The 26437-nt window shown below is 38.1% G+C and overlaps 1 protein-coding gene across 6 annotated transcripts in view; it reads left to right on the top strand.

The window, feature by feature from the left end:
* Positions 1 to 26437, top strand: part of LOC124544755 (glucose-6-phosphate exchanger SLC37A2) — a 379793-nt gene that overhangs the window by 304361 nt on the left and 48995 nt on the right. For 5 of the 6 annotated variants that reach the window (XM_047123418.1, XM_047123419.1, XM_047123423.1 and 2 more), the window contains exons 6-8: positions 14421 to 14502; positions 16411 to 16619; positions 25482 to 25586. In XM_047123418.1, coding sequence (XP_046979374.1) covers positions 14421 to 14502; positions 16411 to 16619; positions 25482 to 25586 — 396 coding nt within the window. The remainder of the gene's footprint in view (positions 1 to 14420; positions 14503 to 16410; positions 16620 to 25481; positions 25587 to 26437) is intronic. The other variant, XM_047123420.1, reaches the window with a different exon arrangement.

The following is a 26437-nucleotide window of genomic DNA, read 5'->3' on the forward strand; positions in this document are numbered from 1 at the left end:
TAAGCTCATTGGTTATGCAATCTGGCTATCTAACCTTCAACTTTCTTCTGTAACACTACATTTCAAAAGCTTCTCTTCTTGTCCAAACTGTTTATTCACCACACTTCCATAAATGGCTACACTCCAGACAAAGAACTCCTGAAAAGACCTAAAACTTAAATCTGTATTTAATGTTAACAAATTTCTCTCCTTCAGAGACACTTTTCTGGTTGTTGCCAGTCTACATGCATTAGTTGTTTCGCTGCCCAAGTAGAAAACCTCATCTATTACTTTTAATGTCTCATTTTCTAATCTAATTCCCTCGGCACTGCCTGATTTAATCAGAGTTCATTATATTACCCTTGGTGTACTTACGTTAATGTTCACCTTGTACCATCCTTTCAAGACATTGTCCATTCCATTCAGCTGTTCAAAGTCCTTTGCTGTCTGAGACAGAACTACAATTTCACTCTCAGACATTCTTGCTCCATTTACAGACTGAATAAAAATCAGCAATAGGTACAATTCTGCTTTGACCCCTTTCTCTATCCCTGCTTCCCTTTCACACTCCTTGACTCATAACTGAAATCTGATTTCTGCAGAAGTTGTATGTAACCTCCTGCTCCTTGTATTACCCAATTGACATTTACACATATTCTCCAAACTTATAAAAGCTGTAAATGAAGACTTGCATGTCCTTAACCTGTCTCTTAAGATAAGTCATAGAATCCATGTACTCTCACATGTTCCCACATTTCTCTGGAATTCAAACTGGTCCCTCTGAGGTCGGCTTCTATCAGTATTCTCATGCCTTTGTACATAATTAATGTTAGTAACGTTAGTTACTTATTGAACTGCAAGTTCAGTAATATTCACTCCTATCAGCACCTGCTTTCTTTGGAATTTGAATTACTATATTCTTCTTGAAGTCTGAGGGTATTTCACCTGTCTCATATATCTTGCACACCAGGTCAAACAGTCCCAAGGATATCATTAGTTTTGAGGGAATGCCATCTACTTCAGGAGCCTAGTTTTGACTTAAGCCATTCAGTGCTCTGTCAAATTCTTCTCACCGTGTCATATATCTTATTTCATCTACATCAACATCCTCTTCCCTTTCTATAATATTGCCGTCAAGCTCATTTCCCTTGCATAGCCCTCTTTATATACTCCTTTCAGGTTTCCGTTCTTTGCTTAGTACCGGTTTTCCATCTGAGCCTTTGATAATCATATAGCTAGTATCCTTACATTTGTTCTGTAGCAATTCCTGCAAAGCCATTTTGTATTTCCTGTCAGTCTCATTTTTTTAGATATTTTCATTTCCTTTTCCTGCTTCATTTGCTGCATTTTTACATTTCCTCCTTCATCAATTAAATTCAATATTGCCTGTGATAGCCAAGAATTTCTACTAGGTCTTGTCTTTTTACCTATTCGGTCCTCTGCTTCCTTCACTATTTCATCTCTCAAACATAGCCATTTGTCTTGTACTATGTTCCTTTCCCCTTTTGTAGTCAATCTTCGTGTAATGTTCCCTCTGAAATTCACAACCACCACTTATTCTTTCAACTTATCTAGGTCCCATCATTTTAATTTACTACCTTTCTGCGGTTTCTTCAGATTTAATATACAGCTCATAACAAAAAATGTGGTCAGAGTAGACACCTGCCCCTGGAAATGTCTTGCAGTTTAAAATTTGGTTCTGAAATCTTTTCTTTCCATTGTAGAATCAATCTGAAAATTTCCTTCTTTCACGATTCTTAGACGAAATGAGCAGTTAAATTAAAAGGAAGGTCAGTGTTGCCCGTAATATTGATGATTTATTGATAGCAGAATTGATTTTTGATCACATAGTGATCATCTTCAGTGCTGTACAAATTAAACTCAGACACTGGTATCAAGTTATCAATAACCAAAACTTGGTTATTGATAACTTGATACCAGTGTCTGAGTTTAATTTGTACAGCACTGAAGATGATCACCATGTGATCGAAAATCGATTATACTATCAATAAAACATCAATATGATGGCCAACACTGACATTCCTTTTAATTTAACATATATGGACATTGTGCACACAGCACTCCATGGAGTCACCAATCAATGAAATGAGCAGTGAGCAAATTATGCTCTATGCAAAATTCTGCTTCCTCTTTCATTCCTTTCGTCCAGTCCGTATTCACCTACTAGGTTTCCCTCTCTTCCTACTACCGAATTCCAGTCCCTCATCACAATTAAACCTCTCTCTCCCTTAATTATCTAAATAATTTATTTTGTCTCATCATACATTCTTTCAATCTCTTCATCTGTGGAGCTAGCTGGCTCATAAACTTGTCCTAATGTGGTGGATGTTGGCTTCGTGTCTACCTTGGCTACGATAATGCATTCACTCTGCTGTTCATAATATTTTCTTATTCATTGTTAAACCTACTCCTGTATCACCCCTATTTGGTGTTGTATTTATAACCCTGTACTCACCTGACCAGGAGTACTGTTTATCATGCCATTGAACTTCACAAATTGCCACTATATCTATCGTCAACCTATCCAATCCCCTTTTTAAAGTTTCTTCAGTTTTTCTGTATGACAAAATCCCTAGAGTAGTGCCTGGCTGGAGATACCAGTGGGGGGACTATTGTACCTGCAGAATATTTTACCTAATTTGAGTATACAATACAGCTCCATTCCCTTGGAGAAAAAATGTTGGCTGTAGTTTCACCTTGCTTTCAGTCATTTGCAGTACCAGCGTAGCAAGACCATGTTACAAAGCCAGATCAGTTAATCATCCAGACTGTTGCCCCTGTAACTACTGGGTTGGTTGGGGATTTGGTTGTTTGGGGGAAGAGACCAAACAGCGAGGTCATCGGTCTCATCGGATTAGGGAAGGACGGGGAAGGAAGTCAGCCGTGCCCTTTCAGTGGAACCATCCCGGCATTTGCCTGGAGCAATTTAGGGAAATCACGGAAAACCTAAATCAGAATGGCCAGACGCGGGATTGAACTGTCGTCCTCCCGAATGCGAGTGCAGTGTGCTAACCACTGTGCCACCTCGCTCAGTGTAACCACTGAAAATACTGCTGCCCCCTTTCAGGAACCACATGTTTGTCTGGTCTCTCAACAGATACCCATTTGTTGTGGTTGTAGCTATGGTACAGCTATCTCTGTCATGGAGGCATGCATGCCACCCCACCACAGCTAGGTGTACAGTTCTTGGGGAGGGGGTGGGTGAGGGGGAACACTTAAAGATATATTAACAACAGACAGGTAAATTATAAAAACTTAATCTGTGTACAGTATTTTTGGAATGAAGCTGCAGCTGTGGAAAAAAGCTGCTGCCTCATTTATACTAAGTGACTGCTGTTGATCTATTGATAGCTTTTCTTGATTACAGTCATAGTTATCTACATCCTTAAGTAAAGAGCTCAGTTTACAGTACATTTCTACTAAACAAGAAGTTCTACAGCATACACTTCTACTTGCCATGTAACTAACAGAATTTTTTAGCGTTGAATCTAAAAATTCAGATAACTTGTAGAAAAAAATCATATTAAGATGTATTTTTAATTAATTTTTGTTGTGATTTCCAGTTTCCTGCTTTATATTAAATGAAAGTTAGTTGAATACCTTTGCTCCGGAGTACACAACTCCACTCTGAGTATTAGACACGGAGGCAAAGTTTACTGCTGTTGATCTATTGATAGCTTTTCTTGATTACAGTCATAGTTATCTACATCCTTAAGTAAAGAGTTTACAGTACATTTCTACTAAACAAGAAGTTCTACAGCATACACTTCTACTTGCCATGTAACTAACAGAATTTTTTAGCGTTGAATCTAAAAATTCAGATAACTTGTAGAAAAAAATCATATTAAGATGTATTTTTAATTAATTTTTGTTGTGATTTCCAGTTTCCTGCTTTATATTAAATGAAAGCTAGTTGAATACCTTTGCTCCGGAGTACACAACTCCACTCTGAGTATTAGACATGGAGGCAAAGTTTACAAGAAAATTATTTTTGTGTCATGTATTCCGACAGTGTAGTCATAGTTCTGTGTCTACATACATATTCTACAAACCACAGTGAAGTGCATGGCAGTAGATACTTAGCACAGTACCACACATTATGGTTTCTTCTCATTCCAATGTGTGCAGCAGGGGATCAATGACGGCCTAAATGCCTCTGTGGACAGCAATATGTAGAAGGCACAAGAATCTCTCTAGACTCACTTAACACTGGTTCTGGGAGTTGTAAACAGGCTTTTGGAGGATAATTTACATCTGTTTTCCAATTCTACAACATTTCTGTGATGCTCCCCCATGAATAAAAACACATGTTAACATTTTTACCTCCCTTCTTTGTATATATCATTATCCCCCATTTGGTATGGTAGTCAGTCCACAAATGAAACTGTTCATAAAACACTTGTGCCTCCAATAATGAAATATTGTTCAAGTGTGTGGACTCAAACCACACAGAACAGGAGACTTGTACAGAAACTCAATTCAATTTCTTTTTCTCTATGTCTACATGACGTTAAAACATACTCAAACAAAGGCAACATGAGTGATCATAGGTTTGCTTGGCTCTGGGGAGTCTCATGGAAATGATGCAAAACTTTAATTTGTAAACACTTGATGCCAGCTATCCCTTGAAAGCTTGCATACAGAGTTTCAATAACCAGTGTAAAGCAAAGAATCTAGAAATATTCAGAGCTATTAGAAATTATTAATTGTTTTCAGAGTTCAATATTTTCCAAAATATTACATGTACAAATATGTTTGATGCATGAATTGAACCAAAAACTCTACAAATATTCTGTAAGTGCCCGTCTTGTCACATGACAAACTTCCAAGAGATACTAAGGCTCATTCCACACCCTATTTAGAACATCATGTCAGTGGTCATCGCAGCAGCATTTGTGTGTTCTCTGCGCCAATCCACTTTTGTTGGTAGTGGGAGTACATAAATGTGATCCATAATGTACTCACAAGGATAGGAAAAAGTCACAAAGCATTGAGTCAGGTGACCTGAGGGAGGGGGGGAGGGGGTCACTATGCCCAATAGAGCAACACAGAATTTCATCGTTTTCATAGAATCAAACATCATTGCTCCAATGAGGGGGGGTGTCCCATCTTGTTAGAAGATGATTTTTGGAATCAGAAGTCAGTTGTGGAAATAATCACAAGTTCATTGTATCAAGGTAAGAGGTACCTGTCACAGGGTCCTCAGAAGAAAAACAGCCCATGCAGCTTTGTCTAGATACCAACACACAATCCTCTACTTATACAGTAGTTCTTTCTAATTCTTTGTGAATACTTCCTGCACTGCTGTAGCAGATAAACATCTTTGTTACCATTTTGTCAGAGTGCTGCACTCGTAACACCAACTGGTGAGCACAACGCAAATTTGGTGAAATTACAGTTCTATTCATGCATCAATCAAATCCTTGCATGTAATACTTTGGAAAATATAGAACTCTGAAAATGAATGAATCATTTGTAGCATCCCTGTATTTTAGCTTCTTTCGTATCACTCCCATAGAGATCACAAAGTCAGCATTAGCCTAATTATAGCATGTGCATAGCTATTTAAGTAGTCATTTTCTCCTTGGTCCATACGTAATTAGAACTGGAAGCAACTGTAACAAGTGATATGATGTTAGGGGTCTTCGACCATGCAATTCAGTGGTTTTCAAAATGTAAATTTAAATGTATGTGTGAATTTCCATCACAAAATATACTCACTGCTGCTTCGGCTGAATAAACACTTTATTTCCTTGGAGTGTAACTGTACTTTTTTGGTCCACTAATCATTTGAAATGAAAGAGGTGTACTGTGTGTATTGTGATGTAGGACAAGTCAGTATAGTGATATTGTAAATTATGCAAGATTATATAATGAAAAAAGTGATGTGGATTGTTTTGCTGATGTGGCAATATATGATTAGATGAAGACATAATTTCAGAAAAAGTAGAACTTTAGTTGCACTGTAGCACAAGATAATTCAATAAAAAGGGAAATGAAAATAAAGGGTGTCTCAAACAGAAGACTGGATTTGAAGCTACTATAAATTGAATGCATTTATTTGAAAGAAGCCAACAAAGCACACAATTCTCTTCAGGAGGTGTTGTGGTTTAAACGTGAAACGTAGTGTCTGGTATACGACACCCTAACCCCCCCCCCCCCCCCCCCCCCCCCCCGCTCTCTCTCTCTCTCTCACACACACACACACACACACACAAACGCTACAAGTGATTACTTGGTCCATGAAATTAACCATCACCCACTCACACTTTTCCCCATCAACTTTGTCATGAATATGTTAAATTTCTTGTTTGAGTTCCAACGGATTAAGGGGTTTGTTCTGGTAAACTCATGACTTAGTGTATCTCCAATAGGTCAGGTCACAAGACTGAGGTGGATAGATTTGGTCTCATCATAAAAAGATTAGTCTGTCAAGGAAATTTTCATGCAATGGAGGGATTGTGTCCCCTGAAGTGTGGCAGGTTGTGCTGTCTTGTTGGAATTAAAATTCTCTATCTACATTTGATCCAAATGGGGCCAAAGGAAAGCAGTGTGCATCGTGCAATAAAAAGTGAACTCCATTTAGTGTGACAGCCCTTCCTTGTTCATCTTCAAAAAAGTAATGACGGATTAAGCCAACACTCCAAATCCCACTCTAAACTGTAATTCACTGAGGATGCATGTATCTTTCATGAATTACTGTTGGGTTCTCTGATCCCCACATTTGACAACTATGCTTGTTCACAAAGCTGTTTAAATGGAATTGATTTTGGAAAGTGATTCACTTTGTGAAACCATGTTCTCTCATTCCTTTTCCAGGATCCATTGCACAAGTGTTGTTTTTTTCCATGGTCCATTGGTTCCTGTGTTAAGGGGAGCTGGAACGATAAAAATGACAAAATTAATGTTTTTTTTTTTCATTATAAAATTATTTGGAGTTTTCTGAATAAAACAAATCAAGTTTCACCCTTCTAAGTAAATTCTAAGTGTGTTTTTTATCGCTGCAAAGTTGATGCGCCACGTAAACGGTTTAACGACTTGGTATGTCACCTCTGATGGCGCCGCTCACTGGCTGCAAGCAGGGTGTCTTTGCAGAATTAGACAGTGTTTTGTTTTCCAACGTTGTGTGGCTTTATCACTGTGACAAGTGACTGTTTATATCGGTAAATACAAATGCTATAACATGTGTGTTGACTTGTGGAGTTCGCTTTGTGTTGTTTAGCTGTTCAATTTTGCGTATTTGATGAATGGCAGCTAACTCTAAGTATAGACAAATGTAAATTAATGCAGATGAATAGAAAAAAGAATCCTGGAATGTTTGAATACTCCATTAGTAGTGTAGTGCTTGACACAGTCATGTCGATTAAATATTTGGACGTAACATTGCATAGCGATATGAAGTGGGACAAGCATGTAATGGCAGTCGTGGGGAAGGCGGATAGTCATCTTCAGTTCATTGGTAGAATTTTGGGAAGATGTGGTTCATCTGTAAAGGAGACCGCTTATAAAACACTAATATGACCTCTTCTTGAGTACTGCTCGAGCATTTGGGATCCCTATCATGTCAGATTGAGGGAGGACATAGAAGCAATTCAGAGGCGGGCTGCTAGATCTGTTACTGGTAGGTTTGATCGTCACGCGAGTGTTACGGAAATGCTTCAGGAATTCGGGTCGGAGTCTCTAGAGGAAATGAGGCATTCTTTTCGTGAATCACTACTGAGGAAATTTAGAGAACCAGCATTTGAGGCTGACTGCAGTACAATTTTACTGCTGCCAACTTATATTTCGCGGAAAGACCACAAAGATAAGATAAGAGAGATTAGGGCTCGTACAGAGGCACATAGGCAGTCATTTTTTCCTCGTTCTGTTTGGGAGTGGAACAGGGAGAGAAGATGCTAGTTGTGGTACGAGGTTCCCTCCGCCACATACCGTATGGTGGATTGCGGAGTATGTATGTAGATGTAGATTTTGCACATACCTGTTTTACATATTTGGTTTGTGGATATCAGTATGCCCCGTTTCAGCAATTGAGTGTTTAAGAAAAGGCAAAATGAGTGGAAGAATAAATCTTTTGTTGTTTCGAAGGGAGATGCTGCTCAGACTGCTTCACTGACTACTCCAAATGAATGTGATAGAACTTCTTCCAGCAAGAAACTTTGTGACAGCAAAGAAAAATTTGAAAACTATGAAAGTGACAGTAATGTTGTGAATGAAATAATTAACATTTCCTGGCTCTCTAATATTTTGAAACAACAGTATTTCAGCATCGAAACCATTCTTATGAAGTTTTACACACTTCGCACCACCACAGTCTACACAGTCCCTTCTTCCCTCATCTGGTAGTACTCCATATTTGCGGCAAAAAGTCAAACAATTTTCTATGCTGGATAATCATGGAATTAGATTTTTCCCTGTGAGAGAATCCACTGAAGAAACATCAAGAACACCAGACATCCCACTCACTAACAACATAAATCATCTGGGTGTCCCTAGCAACTCACAAATAATTTGTGGAGGTATGTAATTTGAGTAACTACAGGAACAACTGGAAACAGACAAAAATGATGATCACCAATAATTGATCACAACACCCGCCACCGGAGTTGCATGATCAATTTACGATCACACATTCGATATGTGTCGTTTGGACCCAGCCTCTTCGATAGGCAATCATTCTTGGAAATTACCGGCTAGTGTATGGCTTGCGTTGCATTGGCGACGGCAGTGTTGCAGGGACAATGTTATGTGGCATTATGAACTTGCCAAAACCACCAACCAAGTTTGGATTTTATAATGAATGGTGGGATCTTCTGCTGAAGATATTGCTCAAGCAACAATGAAGAAAGCAGTTGAAGAAGCTGTGACAGATAATGGGAATTGTAGAGATTTGACTGTTGCTTTAGATGGATCATGGCAATGTAGAGGTCATAAATCTGTAAATGGAGTTGTGACAGCTACCTGTGGAGACAGTTGCGAAGCAATTGATGTTGCTGTTCTCTCAAAGCATTGTAGATGTAAGGGCAATACCAAGGACGAACATAGTGTAAGTTGTGAAGCAAATTTTCACAGCACGAGTGGAGCAATGGAAGTAGAGGGAGTGAAAGCAATTTTTTCCAGATCACAGGAGTGGTATGATGTATGATACACTAACTATCTAGGAGATGGTGATTCTAAGGGATATAAAGCTGTAGAGGAACTCAAACCTTATGGCAGCGAAATTCACATTAAAAAACAGGAGTGCATTGGACCTGTGCAGAAGCGCATGGGGCCTCACTTGTGCAAACTAACGCAGACATTAGGATCCCAGAAGCTTAGTGATGGTAAGACCCTTGGAGGAAGAGGGAGATTGACAGATGAAGCAACTGATAGATTGCAGAGGTATTATGGGTGTGCAATTAGGCAAAATACAAGAAGCATTGAACACATGAGGAGAGCAGTATGGGCATTATTTTTATACTGCATCAACAAATGAGCACCCACAACATGCACTGTGCCCCACAGGTGACGACTCGTGGTGTAAGTACCAATCAGGAAAGGAATATGTCCATAAAAACAGTTTGCCAAATGCTGTAATTGATGTAATTGAGCCCATATTCAGAGATTTATCACAGCCAAGTTTATTGGAAAAGTGTTTACATGGGAAAACACAAAATCCAAATTAAAGTGTAAATAATTTAATTTGGATTAGGATTCCCAAAAGAGTGTTTGTACAGATAAAAACATTGCATTTTGGAGTGTATGATGCAGTGGCAACATACAATGAAGGAAACATTATCAAATGTGATGTGCTGAAACATTTAGGTGTCCAACCAGGACGATACAACACCATTTTCAAAATGTGCCTAATTGATGAAGAAAGACTAAGAGGTGCAGGAAGAAGAGACAAAAGCCTACAACATGCAGCAAAAGGGAAGAAAAGACCAGTGAAAAGGAAACTAACACTGGAAAAAAGAAGAGGATGCTGATAATCCATCATATGGGGCAGGAATAAAAACTTTATAAACCAATTCCCCGTAACTTTAAAATTTTCATCTTTGAGGAACATTTTCTCAAAAACTGCCTACAGTATATCAATGAAATTTATACACAATATTGTTTACTTCTTTTCCTTTATTTTTATAACAAATTGTAAAAGAATATTGTATAATTCAAGAGTTATAGAAGAAAAAGAGCAAAATGTTAGAGAAAAAAATAAACATCTGTTTAAAAAAAAAATATAAAACAAAAACCAATTAATATTTCTTAACATGACATTATAACTTTGTAGAGAAATATTCACTGAACATGTAGTCCAAATTTCAGAGCAATATGTTTAATGGTTTTAGAAAAAAGGTTCCTTCTATTTGCTAAAATTAACTTGAAGGAGATGAATCGTTCCGGCTCCCCCTAACTAAGCTTTGTACGCTTGCAAGCACAAATTTTTCATTAAGATTCTGTGCATTGTTGCGGGACACATGCACACTTCTTGAGCATGCAGGTGACATGATTTTCCCCGACTCACAGTAACAGAGTAACGGACAGCAACGTCATTTGCCTCATTCTGGCCACTTTGAGGGTGTTCAGGGCTTTTGAGACATACTGTTAAACTGTCTTCCCACTCACCCCCCCCCCCCCCCCCCCCCACACACACACACACACAAATTTCTTGATGGACATATGGACAGTGGATTCATTTGTTGCATTGCTGTGTCCAAAAATAGTACAGAGTTTCTGAACATTTTGCACAAAACTTTTGCCGTTCTTCTAGTGAGTTTTCACAACCTACACTCACTGTTCAATACTGTATGTTTCCATGCCAATACTCCACAAACACAGACCTGGAAAACAAAAGCACAGTATCAAAACATACCTCAATGAACACTCATGACAAAATATGCGGAAACAATCTTTCCAATAACAATAAATAAAAATAATGTGCTTTCAAAATCCAACACTCTTTTTGACACACCCATTATGAAAATAAGCAAATGCTACTGTCTTCAGAGAGATGTTTCTGAGAACAGAACATGCTGAACTGAGCTTCTCGATTAGTTTATCTATGTTTTCACTATCTTTTAACTTATTTTCCAGCCGGGTTCCATGGAATTTGACACTGATTTAGTGAATTATAATAATGTCTTCTTCTGATGCTAACAAGTTGTTAATGTTTGTCTGAAGTGGCATAATTTGAGCCTTCATGAAATTAAGACTTAAACTGTTAGCTGTAAACAAGTTGTAGGCCTTTTCAGTTATCAACTGAGGTGTGACTGATAATGCTGTTTCAACCCCTCATTAGAATGCTTGTCTTCAGCAAATATTAGTTTTTGAACCATTCGTTAAAGTCACTGGATAGTTTCATGTCTGAGACAGTCTGTTAATGAGGTACCCTGTTTGCTGTTGTGAAGGTAAGAATCCATCCGTGTAAAATGATTACCATTATTGCCATAACACTTCAGTTTCTAAATTGAATTTTGTGACCCACACAAAGGCTTGGTAATGTCACAAAATTTTTGCCTGATGTAGTTCAGCAACTCAGCATAGCATGGACTCAATGAGTCCGTGGAAGCCCCTGCAGAAATATTGAGCCATGCTGCCTCTGTAGTCATTCATAATAGCAAAAGTGTTGCCGCTGCAGGATTTTGTGATTCATACAAGGTATGTAACTGACCTCTAGATTATGTTCCATAAATGTATGATGGGGTTCATGTTGGGCAATGTGGGTGCCAAATCATTCATCAAAAAATCATTCGCTCAAACTATCCACAATGCTCTTCAAACCAATCACAAACAATTGCGTCCAAATGACATGGACCTTTGCCATCCATAAAAATTCCATTGTTGTTTGGGAACATAAGTTCTACATTGATTTCTGTGGTTATTACATGCAGTGTTACTTGTCTGTTAGCACTGACAACTCTAACAAATGCATCTACTCTCAGTTGCAAAGTGAAAGCTTTGGCCACTGCATTGTCCGTGGTGAGAGGTGATGCCAGAATTTTGGTATTCTTGGCACATTCTTGACACTGTGGATCTCGGAATATTGAATTCCATAACAATATCTGAATTGGAATGCCCCATGTGTCTGGCTCCAACTACCATTTCTGTCATGCAGCCTTAGTCATGTTGGAAACCTTTTCACATGTATCACCTGAGTACAAATGACATGTTCTTCAACATACTGCCTTTTTATACCTCATGTATGCGATACTACCACTATTCGTATATGTGCTTATTGCTATGCCATGACTTTTGTCACCTCAGTGTATTTCTGAGATCATTTATTGCTTTTTCTGTGGATGATCTTTTATGAAAAATAAATTGCCAGGCAGTTAACACATTCATCTCACTTAAATGAGCCAGTGGTCTGTCGTAAGACAATTTTCTCAAAATTGTTTGAAAATAATGGAAGGAAAATAGGTCTGTAATTAAGGGTGTTGCTTGTCTTTGTCTTCAGTTTTACAGCATCTTTAAATCTGTTAGGATATATGCCCTGGGACATTTATTAATTACAAAAATGCCATAAATAAATCTAATCTTGATGGGTACAACATTTTCTGCCACTGTGGGGAAGTAGCCATTGAATTTGGTGGCCATTGATTCCAAAGCATCACCATTTCTCCCAGGCTATTTTCTAGGTGCTTAATTTCATTTGGATAATTTTTTACAGTGTTCCAAATTGTTTTGCCTTATTGTTCAAGTCAACTTAAATCGTAGTCCAGGTGTCTGTCCTTTTAGTAACATACTCAAGGAGTTTACAGTACTGTTGGTAATGAAGTTTCAAATTTTTGACTACAGTATGTCCTCTGTATGAGGTACAGCCCTCTCTTCCAAGTCAAGAGACTTAATCACATGTGTAATCCATCTTTCATTGTGGTTTCTGTTCAATTGTCACCTTTATTTGTTTCAGAGGTAAACAAGTTGCAAAGTGCTGTGAAACATGTTTAATAAAGGGTTAACTTTTCCATCTAATCTGTTTGCTGTATAAATTTTTCAAAGCTTTCTTCCTGTAGTTTCTCACAAAACACCATATTGAGTCAATGCTTATGATTCTGCGATATGATATTTTTCTTCTGTGGTCTGTACCCAACTGGTCAGCATTCTTAGTGTTAACATTTGACCATCATGGTCAGATAAAGCATCATACAGTTCATTACTACAGATTCTTAAGTCTAAAACCAAATTGTTGGTGGGTATTGAACTATATCCCTCAACTGTCACAGGAATTTAATGCGGTAAATAATTCAAAGCTTGACGTCAACTTATGTACTGTCTGGCAGATAATCAACATTAGTCTCCACAAGGAATGATTTTCCCAGTCGAATCTTTACAACGTAATGAAAACTGTCTCCAGCTGTTTTATGGAGTTTAAGATACTGCCACCTGCCAGAGGTTTCTCAGTAGTTCAATATCTGTGATTATTTTGAGTTATTAACATCTATACTCCATAAGCCACCTTTTGGTGTGTAGTGGAGGGTACTTTTGCAACACTATCATTTCCCCCCTTTCCTGTTCCATTCTCAAATGGTGCATGTGAAGAATGATTGTGTATAAACATGAATATGAACTGTAATTTCTCTGATTTAGTGTTTAGGCTTATTTTGTGAGACATACATGGGAGGATTTAACATGCTGCCCAAATCTTCCCAGAATGTATACATTTGGAATTTCAACAGAAAGACCCAATGTGATGCACAACATTCTCTTCTTGTGTCTACATTGTAGTTTGTTGAATGTCTCTGTAAAGCTCTCACACTGATAAAATGATCCCATGACAAAATGTCATTATTCATTAATCTTACCTGTTTTTACTAACCCAATCTGGTGAAGGTCCCAGATCGATGAGTAATAGCCAAGAACCAGTGAAACAAGTGTCTTGCAAGGCACTTTTTTCATGGATGAATTACATTTCTGTAAGATTTCTCCATTGAATCTTAGCCTGACATCTGCTTTTGCTGCAGTTTGTTTTATGTGAACACTTCACATTGCTTTGGGCACATTCTGTGAATAACATGTACAAATTTTTACAAACAGCCAATCCACTGTAAAATATTCTTGGGAGAGACAGTTTTGAGTGAAAGCAAACCTTAATCAATTAACAGTACATGGAATAAGAATGGTTCATCCTTCTCATAAGCAACCCTGGATAACTATGTGAGTGGCGGTATTATCTATGAACACTATGGTCTTCTGTATATGTAATACCTGTCGATTTCATCCCCTATCTTCCTTTATGTTAATCCAGAGAACAAAACATGTTGATAAAAAAGATCTAAAAGGCTTCAACACTGTTAGTATATTGTGATGTTCAAGAACTAGTTCCCTTTAATCAAATATCTGTTCTTCCCAATTTCAGTATCTAATATGTCTTTCTACTGATTGTTGTACAAGTTTATTTCGCTACATGGAGTATTTTGAGTAAATTGCATGTACTTTACTTCCAGGTGCTAGGTGGTATTGTGCAAACAACAGGTTGGCCTGGTGTTGTAACAGTTGTTGGCAACTGGTTTGGCGAAGGAAACAGAGGTAAATAGTGAGCAGCTTGTTTTTAAAGAGAAAAAATATTGCCTCAACAGATATTCTCACCTTTCGTATCTCCATTCATCATATCTCTATTACAAATCTCGTTGGTTTCCTAATTTACATTGCATCCATGTACATTCGAAACCTTGCAACATTCTCGGTCTTGTTTATAGATCTATGTTATATGGGGGAGTTCAACAATATTAGGAAACAGGATAGATTGCTACTCATTGAAAAGATGACTCTTTGAGTTACAGACAGGCACAACAAAAAGACTTGAGCTTTCAGCCAAAGCCTTCTTCAGAAAAGAAAACACAACACACATTCACACAAGCAAGCACACCCCATGCACATATGACAGCTATCTCTGGTGGCTTGGACTGGAATGTAACTGTTAGATTGAATTAAAGCAGCAACCTGGAGTCAGGTGAAGGATACAGGGGGGGGGGGGGGGGGGGGTTGCTTTCTGGTGAAGTGTGCAGCCTGTGTGCCACCCTCTGAAAATGCACCTGCCTGTCTTTCCCCATCCCTGCTCCTCTCCTTTTCTGCTCTACATCTCCCCCCCCCCCCCCCCTCTGCCTCAAAGCCTCCTGACACTGCACCTGACAGCCTTGTCATGTCTCCACCTAGCCCCTGCATGCTCAGCCATACAGCGCTCTTCTCTCCCCACCTCCCCACGTCCCCACACACACACATCCCTATCCTGCTATTATCCCCCTCCCCACTCCAGATTGCAGCTTTTGTTCAACATGACAGTTTCATTCCAGTCTGAGCTGCCATAGATGACAGTCGTGTACGTGGGAGGTATGCTTTCCTGCGTGAAAGAGTGTGTGTTTGTATGTGTGTGTTCAAAAATGATTCAAATTGCTCTGAGCACTATGGGACTTAACATCTGAGGTCATCAGTCCCCTATAACTTAGAACTACTTAAACCCAACTAACCTAAGGACATTACACACATCTGTGCCCCAGGCAGGATTCAAACCTGCGACTGTAGCAGTCGCGCGGTTCTGGACTGAAGCGCCTAGAACCACTTGGCCACCGCGGCCGGCTGTGTGTGTGTGTGTGTGTGTGTGTTTCCTTTTCTTTTCTGAAGAAGGTTGTGCTGAAAGCTAAATGGGTAACAATCGTTTCGTTGTGCCAGTCTGCAGCTCAATGTGTCATCTTTAAGGCAAGTAGCAATCTATCCTCTTCCTAATATTATTGATTTTCTGTCATGGAATTTCCATTATATTGTCACAGAAGAAGCTGAGTTGTGCTGTGGTGTAGTGGTTATGATACTAAACTGTTGCATGGAGGGTCGTGAGTTCAGAACTCACCTGGACTGTAAAATTTTAATTTCCTTATTCGGTTCAAGTACATTCTAGAAGTATCCACAAATGTCAAGAATCATTGTACTGGAATGTTCTGTAGTTGTATATATACTGTATGTGTTCTGACTGGAGGCTGGAGGCAGTTCACTCCGTGCTCTTGTACGTGCAAATGCTGAATAAACCTTCATTAAGTGAAGTTATTGTTCACCATTCATCTAATTACACCTTCTTATACATGACAATATGGTGAGCAGTTTCCTTTACTTTTTCCATTATTTATATTCCTCCAAGGACTTCTCGTTATTGTATTCATATTGAAATAGATATTATTAAAATCTGTGTCAGTACTTCCAACATACCTTTTCATTTGCTGTTCGTCTACTATTACACTCATCTTGCGTGAGTCTTGATCAGCTAGGTTTGATTCCTTCTGAATTAAGTTTCTTCTGGAAATAAATCAGAACTAGTAATGAACTGCATTTAAATGACAAATTTTTGTGTTTTTAGAAATGTTTATTTAACATTTATGCTTGGTTTCAGTAGGTGTAGTGTAGCTGAAGACTATTATATATTTTCTAATTGTTTACCTGAATTTACAGGTTTAATATTTGGCATCTGGAATTCCCACACTTCAGTAGGGAATATATTAGGTTCTTTAGTAGCTGCTGCATTTGTCGAACAGGATTGGGGCTTGTCATTTATTGTTCCTGGTGCCATTATTGCTGGGGGCGGTTTCCTGATATTCCTCTTCATGGTCGAAAACCCATCACATGTGGGTTGTCCGAGACCAGGAGAGGATGAATCGGAGGTAGGTATCTAAAGCAAATGTGTCCTGCATTTTGTGCAGTGCCTTTTATTAATGGTGTACTAGATGTAATGATATATTATGCATTCATTTAGTGAAAACACGATAATGATCAGTGCTAGTTTTTTTTAATTTTTTTTATGCAGTGCAACAGTTAACATTGATTTGCAGCAACATACAGTTATTTGAGTTATTAGTGTTATGCTATGAAAACTTACACTTGAAACATATTATTAATTAAATTATACTTCTGCAACAGGTGTTGGTGGCTGGTACCTCCTTCAACACAATTACTGCTGTGTCTTTAGTGACACTGATTTCTTGCCTTGGTCACAGACGCTCAAATTTTTAATGTATCATTAAACTGTGTGTGCAGATTGTCACATATTAGCCAATATAGCACATATCTTTGATAACTACAGTCAAGACAGCATAAGTAGATCCTTGACAGCTTGCAGCCCTGTTGCTAGCTTTCAGCACAGTGGAGCACTAACGGCTGCAGGTGAAAACATTAAAAACATTAGCCATCTACAAAGCGCTGAGGCACTGCCATATGGACGTTCACAAAATTGGTTGAGGCAGGCACGTGAAGCTATTATACCCTGCCCACTGCAGCTGTCTGCGATAAACTTATGCAGTAGTCTTCATAAATTGTTTTGGAAACAGTTTGAGCTGCCCTCTTAGATCGTTTGCACATGATATCCTTGTTAACTGTTGTGAATTCAGCACAAGATCAAAACAAACTGTAAAGTGATTCATACAAGGTATGTAACTGGTGCAAGAAGTGACAATTGGCCGTGAACAGTAAAAATCATGAGGTCCTCCGTAGAGATACTAAGACAATTCCATTGAATCTTTGTTACATGGAAAATGACAAAAAATTTAGGTCATCAATTAAACTAAATATATAGGACTTATAGTTGGAAACCCCAAAAATTAGAAGCAACATATAACAAAAGCTGCACTGATGGTAAACTGAAAACTTTGTTTTATTGGCCAGGCACATGGAAGGTGCAAATTCACTAAAGAAACTGCCTGCGCTACACCTGTCTGTCATCTTCTAGAGAATGGGGATCTTTTCAGATAGGATAGACAGAAGTTATTGAAACAGTTCAAAGAAGGGTGGCACACAGGTGTAATAAACAGTTTGTGATACAAATCATTGATAAGACTTTTCTCATTGTGATAAAATCTTTTCATGAGATTTCAGCCAACACTTTTCTGCTTCAAATGCCAAAACATTTTGTTTCCTTCCAGTTCCATGAGAAGGAATGGCCATTGTGATGAGACAAATCAGAGTTCACACAGAAATATTTAGGTGTTTATTTTTCTGATGCACTATCTAAGAATGGTGCAATAGAGGTGTTGTTGTTGGTGTTGCTGACTTCAGTACAAGGGCTGGTTTAATGCAACTCTCCACATTAGTTCATCCTGTGCAAGTCTCTTCATCTGTGCATAACTACTCCCCAACCTACAGCCACTTGAACCTGCTTACTGTATTGTATTCAAGCCTTGGTCTCCCCATACAGTTTGTAACCCCCCCTCCATTCTCACTATTTCCATACTGACTATTCCTTGATGCCTCACATGATGTCCTATTAATTGATACCTTCTTTTATTCAGGTTGTGCCATTTCTTTTTTCACCAATTCTGTTTAATACCTCCTCATTAGTTATTTTTTCTACTGAAGATTAGACAGGTATAGTTAACAACTTTAATTACTGCACCACTAAAAATGTGTGTGATATAGATATCAGTGTCATTGACATTGAGAAGCAGCTGAAATTATTAAAATAGGCCAAGATCCCAGGAACTGGTGGAATCCCTGCCAGATTCTATAAGGAATTTGGGGATGATTTCGCTTCTATCTTAGCCATAGTACAGTGTGTACCTTTGCAACCTCTCACACATTTCAAAGATCCAGGAAAGAAAAAAACTGCAGTAAATATATCACACCATACGCTCGAGCATCTCAAAGAATTTATTTAATAATCATCAGTACACCTCTACATGTGAACCATTTGTATCATGAACGATATTGAACCTGTATCCAATTTCTCTTCTTCTTTGTAACATGTCCTCTGCTAAATCTACAGAGCAAGAACCAACTTGCTTTGCCAACTTATTTATTATGGAAACCACAATAAATCACCAACAGTAACACACTCTTCAAAACCAACAAAACAATAAGGATCCCTTCTACAGATCAAGCAAATAACAACTAATTCCTACAATCAGAATTCCCTTTGACTCTATACCTATACAGCTGTTCCACACCGAAATCGGCTGTTAGCAGCTGGTAGATAACATAACCCGATGCAAGCAACATATCCTAACCATTGCTGAAGAGAGGATGGTCGAGGTGGCACACAGCGGAACTTGCCAATCTTCTCAGCACTTGGCAAGTCAAGAACTGCTTACTGAATGGCTGGGCACTGGCTTATCTAGCCCCGCGTGGAATGATATTTCTGGGACTATTTGCACACACATGATCACCAGGAAATAGTTGGCTGATCATCACATCCCCTTCCTCTGCTGTTGGTTGATGCCCTCTGATGGATGGTGGCCACACCTGTGTGTTTGTTGTTAACTGTGGTACTTGATGGTAAACACCCTCGCCAGACTTTGTAATGGAGCCGGCAATCCATGTCACTGGTCTGTCTGCAGTGTTGTCGCTACAGTCTGTGGTGACTCCAGCATCTTCTGTCACTGTTGCTCTTATATCAGTGATAAGACAGCTTGTTGTGTCAGACTTCTTGGATGCTGAGGTGACCAGCAATAATACAGTTAATTATAACTCTCTGAATAAGTAATGCTTTATTAATTACAACAAAACTCATATTTGATCGCCAGACTTGGCTTTAGCTATGAAGCTGCACATGCAAACTTGCAGTTCAGAACACACTATACAGAGCCACGATTACAGAGTGGCAAATTTATACAAGTTCAGAATAGCTGTACTGTGGCTTCATTACAGTCGCTAGAAAACACAATTTCATAGACACTCGTTGAAACAGTTCAGATAGCGTTGGCATGTAGGCAGAGTTCACAGGAGACAGAAGTCTCTTCACTTCCCAATGGTTGACATGGGCTGTGTCATGGCGAGTAGGCAGTATGATGACGTTACTCTGTCAGGAACTACCTGGAAGTGGACAGGATCCAGCCTCGGAACAGAACTGCCCTTCTGGCCTCTGGCAGTGTCATTTCAGGGTAGAAGTGTGGCAGTGGTGCCCTGCGATACTGCTTTGCTGTGCAGTAGTTCTACAGTAGTTGATACTTCTTGCACCGCTCTCGATACTTCACGACACTGCACATCTTGACACAGGAATATCATCCACTTTGGTCACATACGTGCAGTCCTTCACTATTCCCCACAAGAAAAAATCCAGTTGGGTAATATTGTTGGGAATGTGGTGCTCAGGCAATGGGTCCTCTGCATCTGATCCAGCAACTGGGAAATTTCGTATCCAGTAACTTGCAAACGGCTGTTGACCAATGCAGCAGAACTTCATCTTGTTGAAAGATGATGTAAGGTTCCAATACTGTACGGTATACACCTGTTGCAACATATCCAGAAACACTGACATATTGACTATATTTTCTGCAAAGAAGAACAGTACAACAATCTTATTGTATATCATCCCACACTTGGCATTCAGTTTAAGGATATCACGAACATGTTCATTGATAGTGTGCGGATCTTGCGAGCCCCAAATCTGAACATTATGCTGGTTAACCATTCCTGATAATGAAATTTTGTCTCATCATACATTAATTTGTCTAGATGCCTACCAAACTGGCCTATGTGGTCTTCTGCACAGTTTCTTTTGAAACACCATGACCTGCACCACCAGAATGTTTCAGAACCCTTCCAGCTGCCACTTATATGCCACTTATTAACTGTTTTCACATAAGGTCAATCACATCCATACAATCTACAATAATTTCTTTGCACATTCATTTGTGATTTTTTCCCCTGCAAACCACATTACTCCTTGCATTCACTGCTGGGGAGGTTGAAAGGGCCACCCTGTATTTTAAAAAAAATCTGCCCAGTAGTTGGAATAAAATGCAGGTCACTCCCACTGGACAGAAATGTAGTAGAAGTTACCCAGAAAATTACCATCCAGTATCACTGAACCCATCCTTTGCAGAGTCTTAGAACATGTTTTGAGTCTATACATAATGACTTTTCTTGAACAGTGTGACATTATCCACATTAAGCAGAATGAATTTCAAAAACATCTGTCATTCAAAATCCAACTTGCACCACTGGCCAGTATGTAGAGCGCATCTACATGAAATTTTCAAACTGCATTGTATATGTTGGATGAAGATTGGCAATTTTATGCATTTTTGTACATAGCAATTGTGATTTTTAATGGATTTTGTGCTATTTGATGCCATAGGTTAATGCCACCAAGTAAGCTGTTTTTTAAGTCTAATAATACTCCTGATGATGGTCATAATACAGGAGTGTTTATCAGCTCTCAGTAGTGAAACTAATATATTTTTAAATACTTGCAAGCTGTGAGGCACCAGATCAACAAAATATACTTACAGAATTTGTTCGACTCTTTGGGTGACATGGGATAGTGCCAATTGAATGACCTGCACTCAGTCTCTGGAGTCAAGTGAGACAGTCTTGTCTCTTCACCAGTAATAGTTTGCTCAAAAAAGACATATCTGTCTTCACATCTGGCCATCCTGATTTCTGTTATCCATGATTTCCCTAAATCACTTCAGGCAAATGCCGGGATGGTTTCTTTGAAAGGGCATGGCCAACTTCCTTCCCCACCCTTCCCTAATCTGATCGGAGCGATGACCTTGCTGTTTGGTCCCCTCTCTCAAATACACCAACCAATCAACATATCTGTCTCCGCAATAACATGTCAAAAACATCAGAGAGCTGCAACTGCTTTAGTGTTTTGTATTCTAATATAATTATCAGACTTGATTCATCAGAATACTGTGTGGTGATTTATTTGGTACTTCAACTAAGATACATCACAACATTACATTAATTAATTATAAGTCGTTAGAACAAAAATAACATTTGTACTTAATTTTTGTGTAGAAATGACAGGTCCACATTTCTTAATCATAAATTAATAACCTTACAGTATTTGAATGTATCTCCCACTTTACTACTTCCAGGTGCGGTAAATAAATTCAGACATTTGTAGAAACATCAGATTCCATTTTTCTGATAACTTCAGATCCGATCTTAAAACTCTACTGATCACAAGAATACATATATACTAACTCTAAACAGAACTCAGTAGAACTCACTGCTTGGCCTTGCACTCATCCTTATAATAAAATGTAACAAATTGAAGTAAAAAATACATTATTGGTTCTAGAACATTAGTAATATTATAATGAAAAGTGACATAGTAATAAAAAATTGAGCATAATTATATGTTTTAAAATAAAAGCATAAATGCGTCATACAGTTTGATTAACATAATTTGATTTGGTGTGGAAAATTTTGTTAAATATTGTTTCGAAACAGTTGCTTTCAAAGTATGCAAATTGCTGCTGAAGTGCTTAACTGTTTTAATTACTACCATTTACAGAGGCTTCAACACAAATGTTACATTATTGGGAACACACAGTTATCTTAAGAACAATGTTAAAGATTATTATGTACTGAACTGTTTAAAATTTCAGTAATCAGTCACAATATTACACAGTGATTTTTCTAGAACTTTCTATTTGTCATTTTACAAAACTGTATTATGGGAACATGTTTGACTTGAAATTCCAAACTATCGTAATTTTGTCAACAGCGTAACTAACTTGTCATGTAAATGCTATTTCATTATTCCAAATAGTATAATATTAAAAAAACAACAACTGGAAAAGGAATAAACACAAACATAAATTTAAGATTAAATGAGGAAAGATACAATACATTAAATAATACACAAAATATTATGTGTCATGATATTAATAATGAAATGTATCATTCACTACTGTATGTGAATCTCAGTCAGTTACATTACAGTGCCAGTCACTCATCTGCCGGGGAAGGAAATGGAAATGTCGTGTGGCTAGGCCTCCCGTCGGGTAGACCGTTCGCCTGGTGCAGGTTTTTCGATTTGACGCCACTTCGGCGACCTGCGCGTCGATGGGGATGAAATGATGATGATTAGGACAACACAACACCCAGTCCCTGAGCGGAGAAAATTTCCGACCCAGCCGGGAATCGAACCCGGCCCTTAGGATTGACAGTCTGTCATGCTGACCACTCAGCTACCGGGGCGGACATCTGCTGGGGAGTCCATTGTGCACAAATTTTGCTGTAGTCAAGATGTTCAGATGCCTAATTACCAAGCAGAGAATGAGAAACACTTGGAAAAGATTTTATTCTTCAATTCATTCTTAAAATCTGTAATGAGGACATCAAAATTGAATTTTGTAATGCTTATTTGTTCATCTATTTTTGAATGCTTCACATCACTTTCTCACATTTCTTTTGTTCTTTACTGGATGGTAAATTTTAGCATATTTCAAATTCTGAGCATTTGAAAATTGAATAACATGTGTGATCTATAATGTGCTTCCAGGTGTTATGCCAAGTTGTTGTTTCTATTTTATCCACAATATTTAGGTGACAAATTCAGCTGCCTTCTTTCAGTACTAAAGTTTTGCTGTTACGTGTATTCACCAAACTGTGAACTATTGTTGGTCTCACACCAATAGTTACAGTAGAGTTCAGTTCCAGATGCCTGATAGGCCCTTCGATGCTTTTTTGCTTTTCAAAGCTCACACTGATACTCTAGTGAAATGCAAATTTTCTGTTTCTCAACTCTGGTGGATGTGATGGCATGCAAGATTTTAATACATTGAGTGCTGGACCCCAAGCATTATTTAAATTGCTGTCATCCCTGTTTATTAGATTTTCTGACATCTTAAGTTTGATAGACCCCTTAATTATGCATTTGTACCACGATACTTGTTTCATCGTAGTTTAATGGAGTCCAGGGAATGACTACACAAAACAGCAAAACTTGTAGCACTTGTAGGAGGAGGCTGGGTCAGTCATTCAAATATTGTGCATAAAGTGGAAACAACAACTTGGCAGAACACAAGGAACCGAACTATTAATCAGTTGCACTGAAAGAACCAAGGAGATAATACCTATAATCTCACTGCTGATGGGACTTTGTATCAGAAAGTTTGTTTTAAAGTCACATAATCCAGACAATAACAACTTGTGTCAATTGGGTTCCATACAGCACTGAGACAAGAAGTTGATGAAACCACTAGACTGTGAACGGAAGTCTGGTATCAGTCTGTGGACAGGGAATGCACAATAGGGCACTGCCTCCTGGATTATTTTTTATAATTGTGTGGGAAGGAGAGAACAAAGAATCTCATATGAGATCAGTATATGTAGCAAAAATGTAAGTGATTTATTAGAGAAGCAGCTCGTTGCAGAAGCAGCAGTACTTGGAGACAAACGGTGCAAGTCTGTACTCAAAACAAACGGATAAATGGTGAACAGAGAAAATCAGTTAACTATATAAAATAATTACGGGGATGGGGCGTCAGTGGTATAAAGGGGTTACTTGAAATGCAATACTGAGAACTGTTTGTGCTTTTCATGTGTAGTCACTTGATGTTCATTATATTGTGTTTGTTATTTTTATTTATGGTGTTTTTTTCCCACCTCCTCTCGGTGATGATATAGTGTCTATACAGAAAACTGTTTAAATCAGAAGTTGGACTAGTATTGTTTTTGTAATTTGGTGATGGCTGTGCCATTTATTCTTCTGGAGTAACAAAGTTGTGATTTTGTTAACTTTGTATGGCATTTGTTGATTGCACTCACTATTAGGTGTAGTTCATGTATATCTATAGGGTAAGTGGTTGGCTTGGTGGTGGCAAAGCATTCTGTTTTGTTTGGAATGCCTTTGAAGGTGGTGGCCTTGCTTTTTTCCACACTACTTAGATATTATCTGGATAACTTCACACTTGAGAGTTCATCACTGGATTTGAAGGATGATATGAGCAGAACATCATTTTTATGAATAATTTGTTTTCCTGCATATCTCCCTGCATGACCATCCCTTTTTCACAGCCAAATAAAAACTATTTCTTTGAAGAAAGTATAAAATATATTTCAGTAAACTTGAGGTTTTCATTGTATAGGTTTTATTTACTAGTCTGGTAGCTTCATAATTATTTCCCTAAAAACTGTGTAATTTTCATAATACAGTTTCAAAATTACCATCAAAAACAGCATCACAGTAATTTTGGCATGGAAAAACTAAAGTTTTGATGTACCAAATCAAATGGTTGTTCTCTTCCATCTATTAGTCTCTATGATAAGACATGTAACAACGGAGTAATAAGCAACAGGAAATCATACATGCCCCCCCCCCCTTTTTTTGTAATAAAGTTGATGATAACAAGCTGAAGACTAGTCGAATATATGACAGTGGTATCAAAAAATAGTTTTCAACATTTCTGTTTAGTGTATCCTATTAACTACCACTGCATCTGTTACATAAATACTGATGTACTCTGTTCAAGAATAAGTGGTTTGATAAGTACATTTGAGATAAATTGTAGAATATTCGTAATCTCGGAAGAAACCCATTATCTTGTTAAGTTTCAAGTGAGTAACAAGTTGTAAGTGAAGAGCACTACATTCGTATACCAGATGCTGACATTGCTAATTGTATTCAAACCTATTTGAATGTGGAAAATGGAAGCCCACTAAGTGGTATCGATTTTGGAATCTTATTTCTGAGGACTGACATGACTTTCCCAATGGCATCCTCACATATTTTGGCAGCCACTCGTGTTTCTGTATTTATCTTTGTTTAGGCACCATGTAACTTCACTGTTTAGATGCGCTCGGCATTCGGCTACCAAAGGATCAGCACAAGAGTGACGTCAGATTCAAGTTCTGATGAGTACAGCTCAGGTGAAGAGGATTCCCTACTGGGAGGGCAGGTAAGGCTCCACCATTTGTGAATGGTGCAATTTTTTGTAAAAAAAATTCAGGCATGCTTGTGGACAGGACCATCATGCATGCTGTGCTTGTGCATAGGTATTTCTTCCAGTTCTGCAGTGTACAATAAGACATGCATGTCTGATACTTCCCATTGTACATTTCTAAATATGGTAAAAGACTAATGGTTTGAGAGTTAAGGTAGCCAGAGCACAAATGGAGTATACTGCAGTTCAGGCTGGTACCACATAGATGAACCATTATGAGGTAATTATTATGTACTGAAGGTTTACATTTAATTTTACATTGATGATACAGGCATCACAATAAGAATTAGCAGTGGAAGATATCCATTGTCACATAAGTCAGCAGCACACCTAATACACTGAAAGATTTGCTGTATAAACTTCTGCTGAGCAGTCACTTACATTTTATCATAGCTTCTACCTCTTTGCATTTCATTAAATTTTCCGACAACTGTTGAAAACAGGAATTAAAGATATGCATTATCATTTTTCTCTTTTACCACACTTGAATTTGTGAAACTGGACATTAACAAAGTGCATGATTTTGTGCACAGTTAGTCAAAAATCAGGAAGCTATTGAAAAAACTTTCATTAGCAAGATTTGATAGAGGTCAGAAGCCAGGATTAAGGTTAATAACAAATATTGTTCATTATTTTCTGAGGTACATAAAGCACTAAGCACATTATTCAAATTGAAGTTTATTGATAGTTTGGCTAGAAAGTGGCTACTGCTTTTTTTTTATTTCAGTCATGTGACCTGTTTACCTTGTGTAACATTTCCAGCTCTCCTTTTACATCAGTTCTATCTTGAATGTTTGAAACATCAG

The sequence above is a fragment of the Schistocerca americana genome, chromosome 8 (assembly GCF_021461395.2).
Source record: "Schistocerca americana isolate TAMUIC-IGC-003095 chromosome 8, iqSchAmer2.1, whole genome shotgun sequence".
NCBI classification, from domain to species: Eukaryota; Metazoa; Arthropoda; class Insecta; order Orthoptera; family Acrididae; genus Schistocerca; species Schistocerca americana.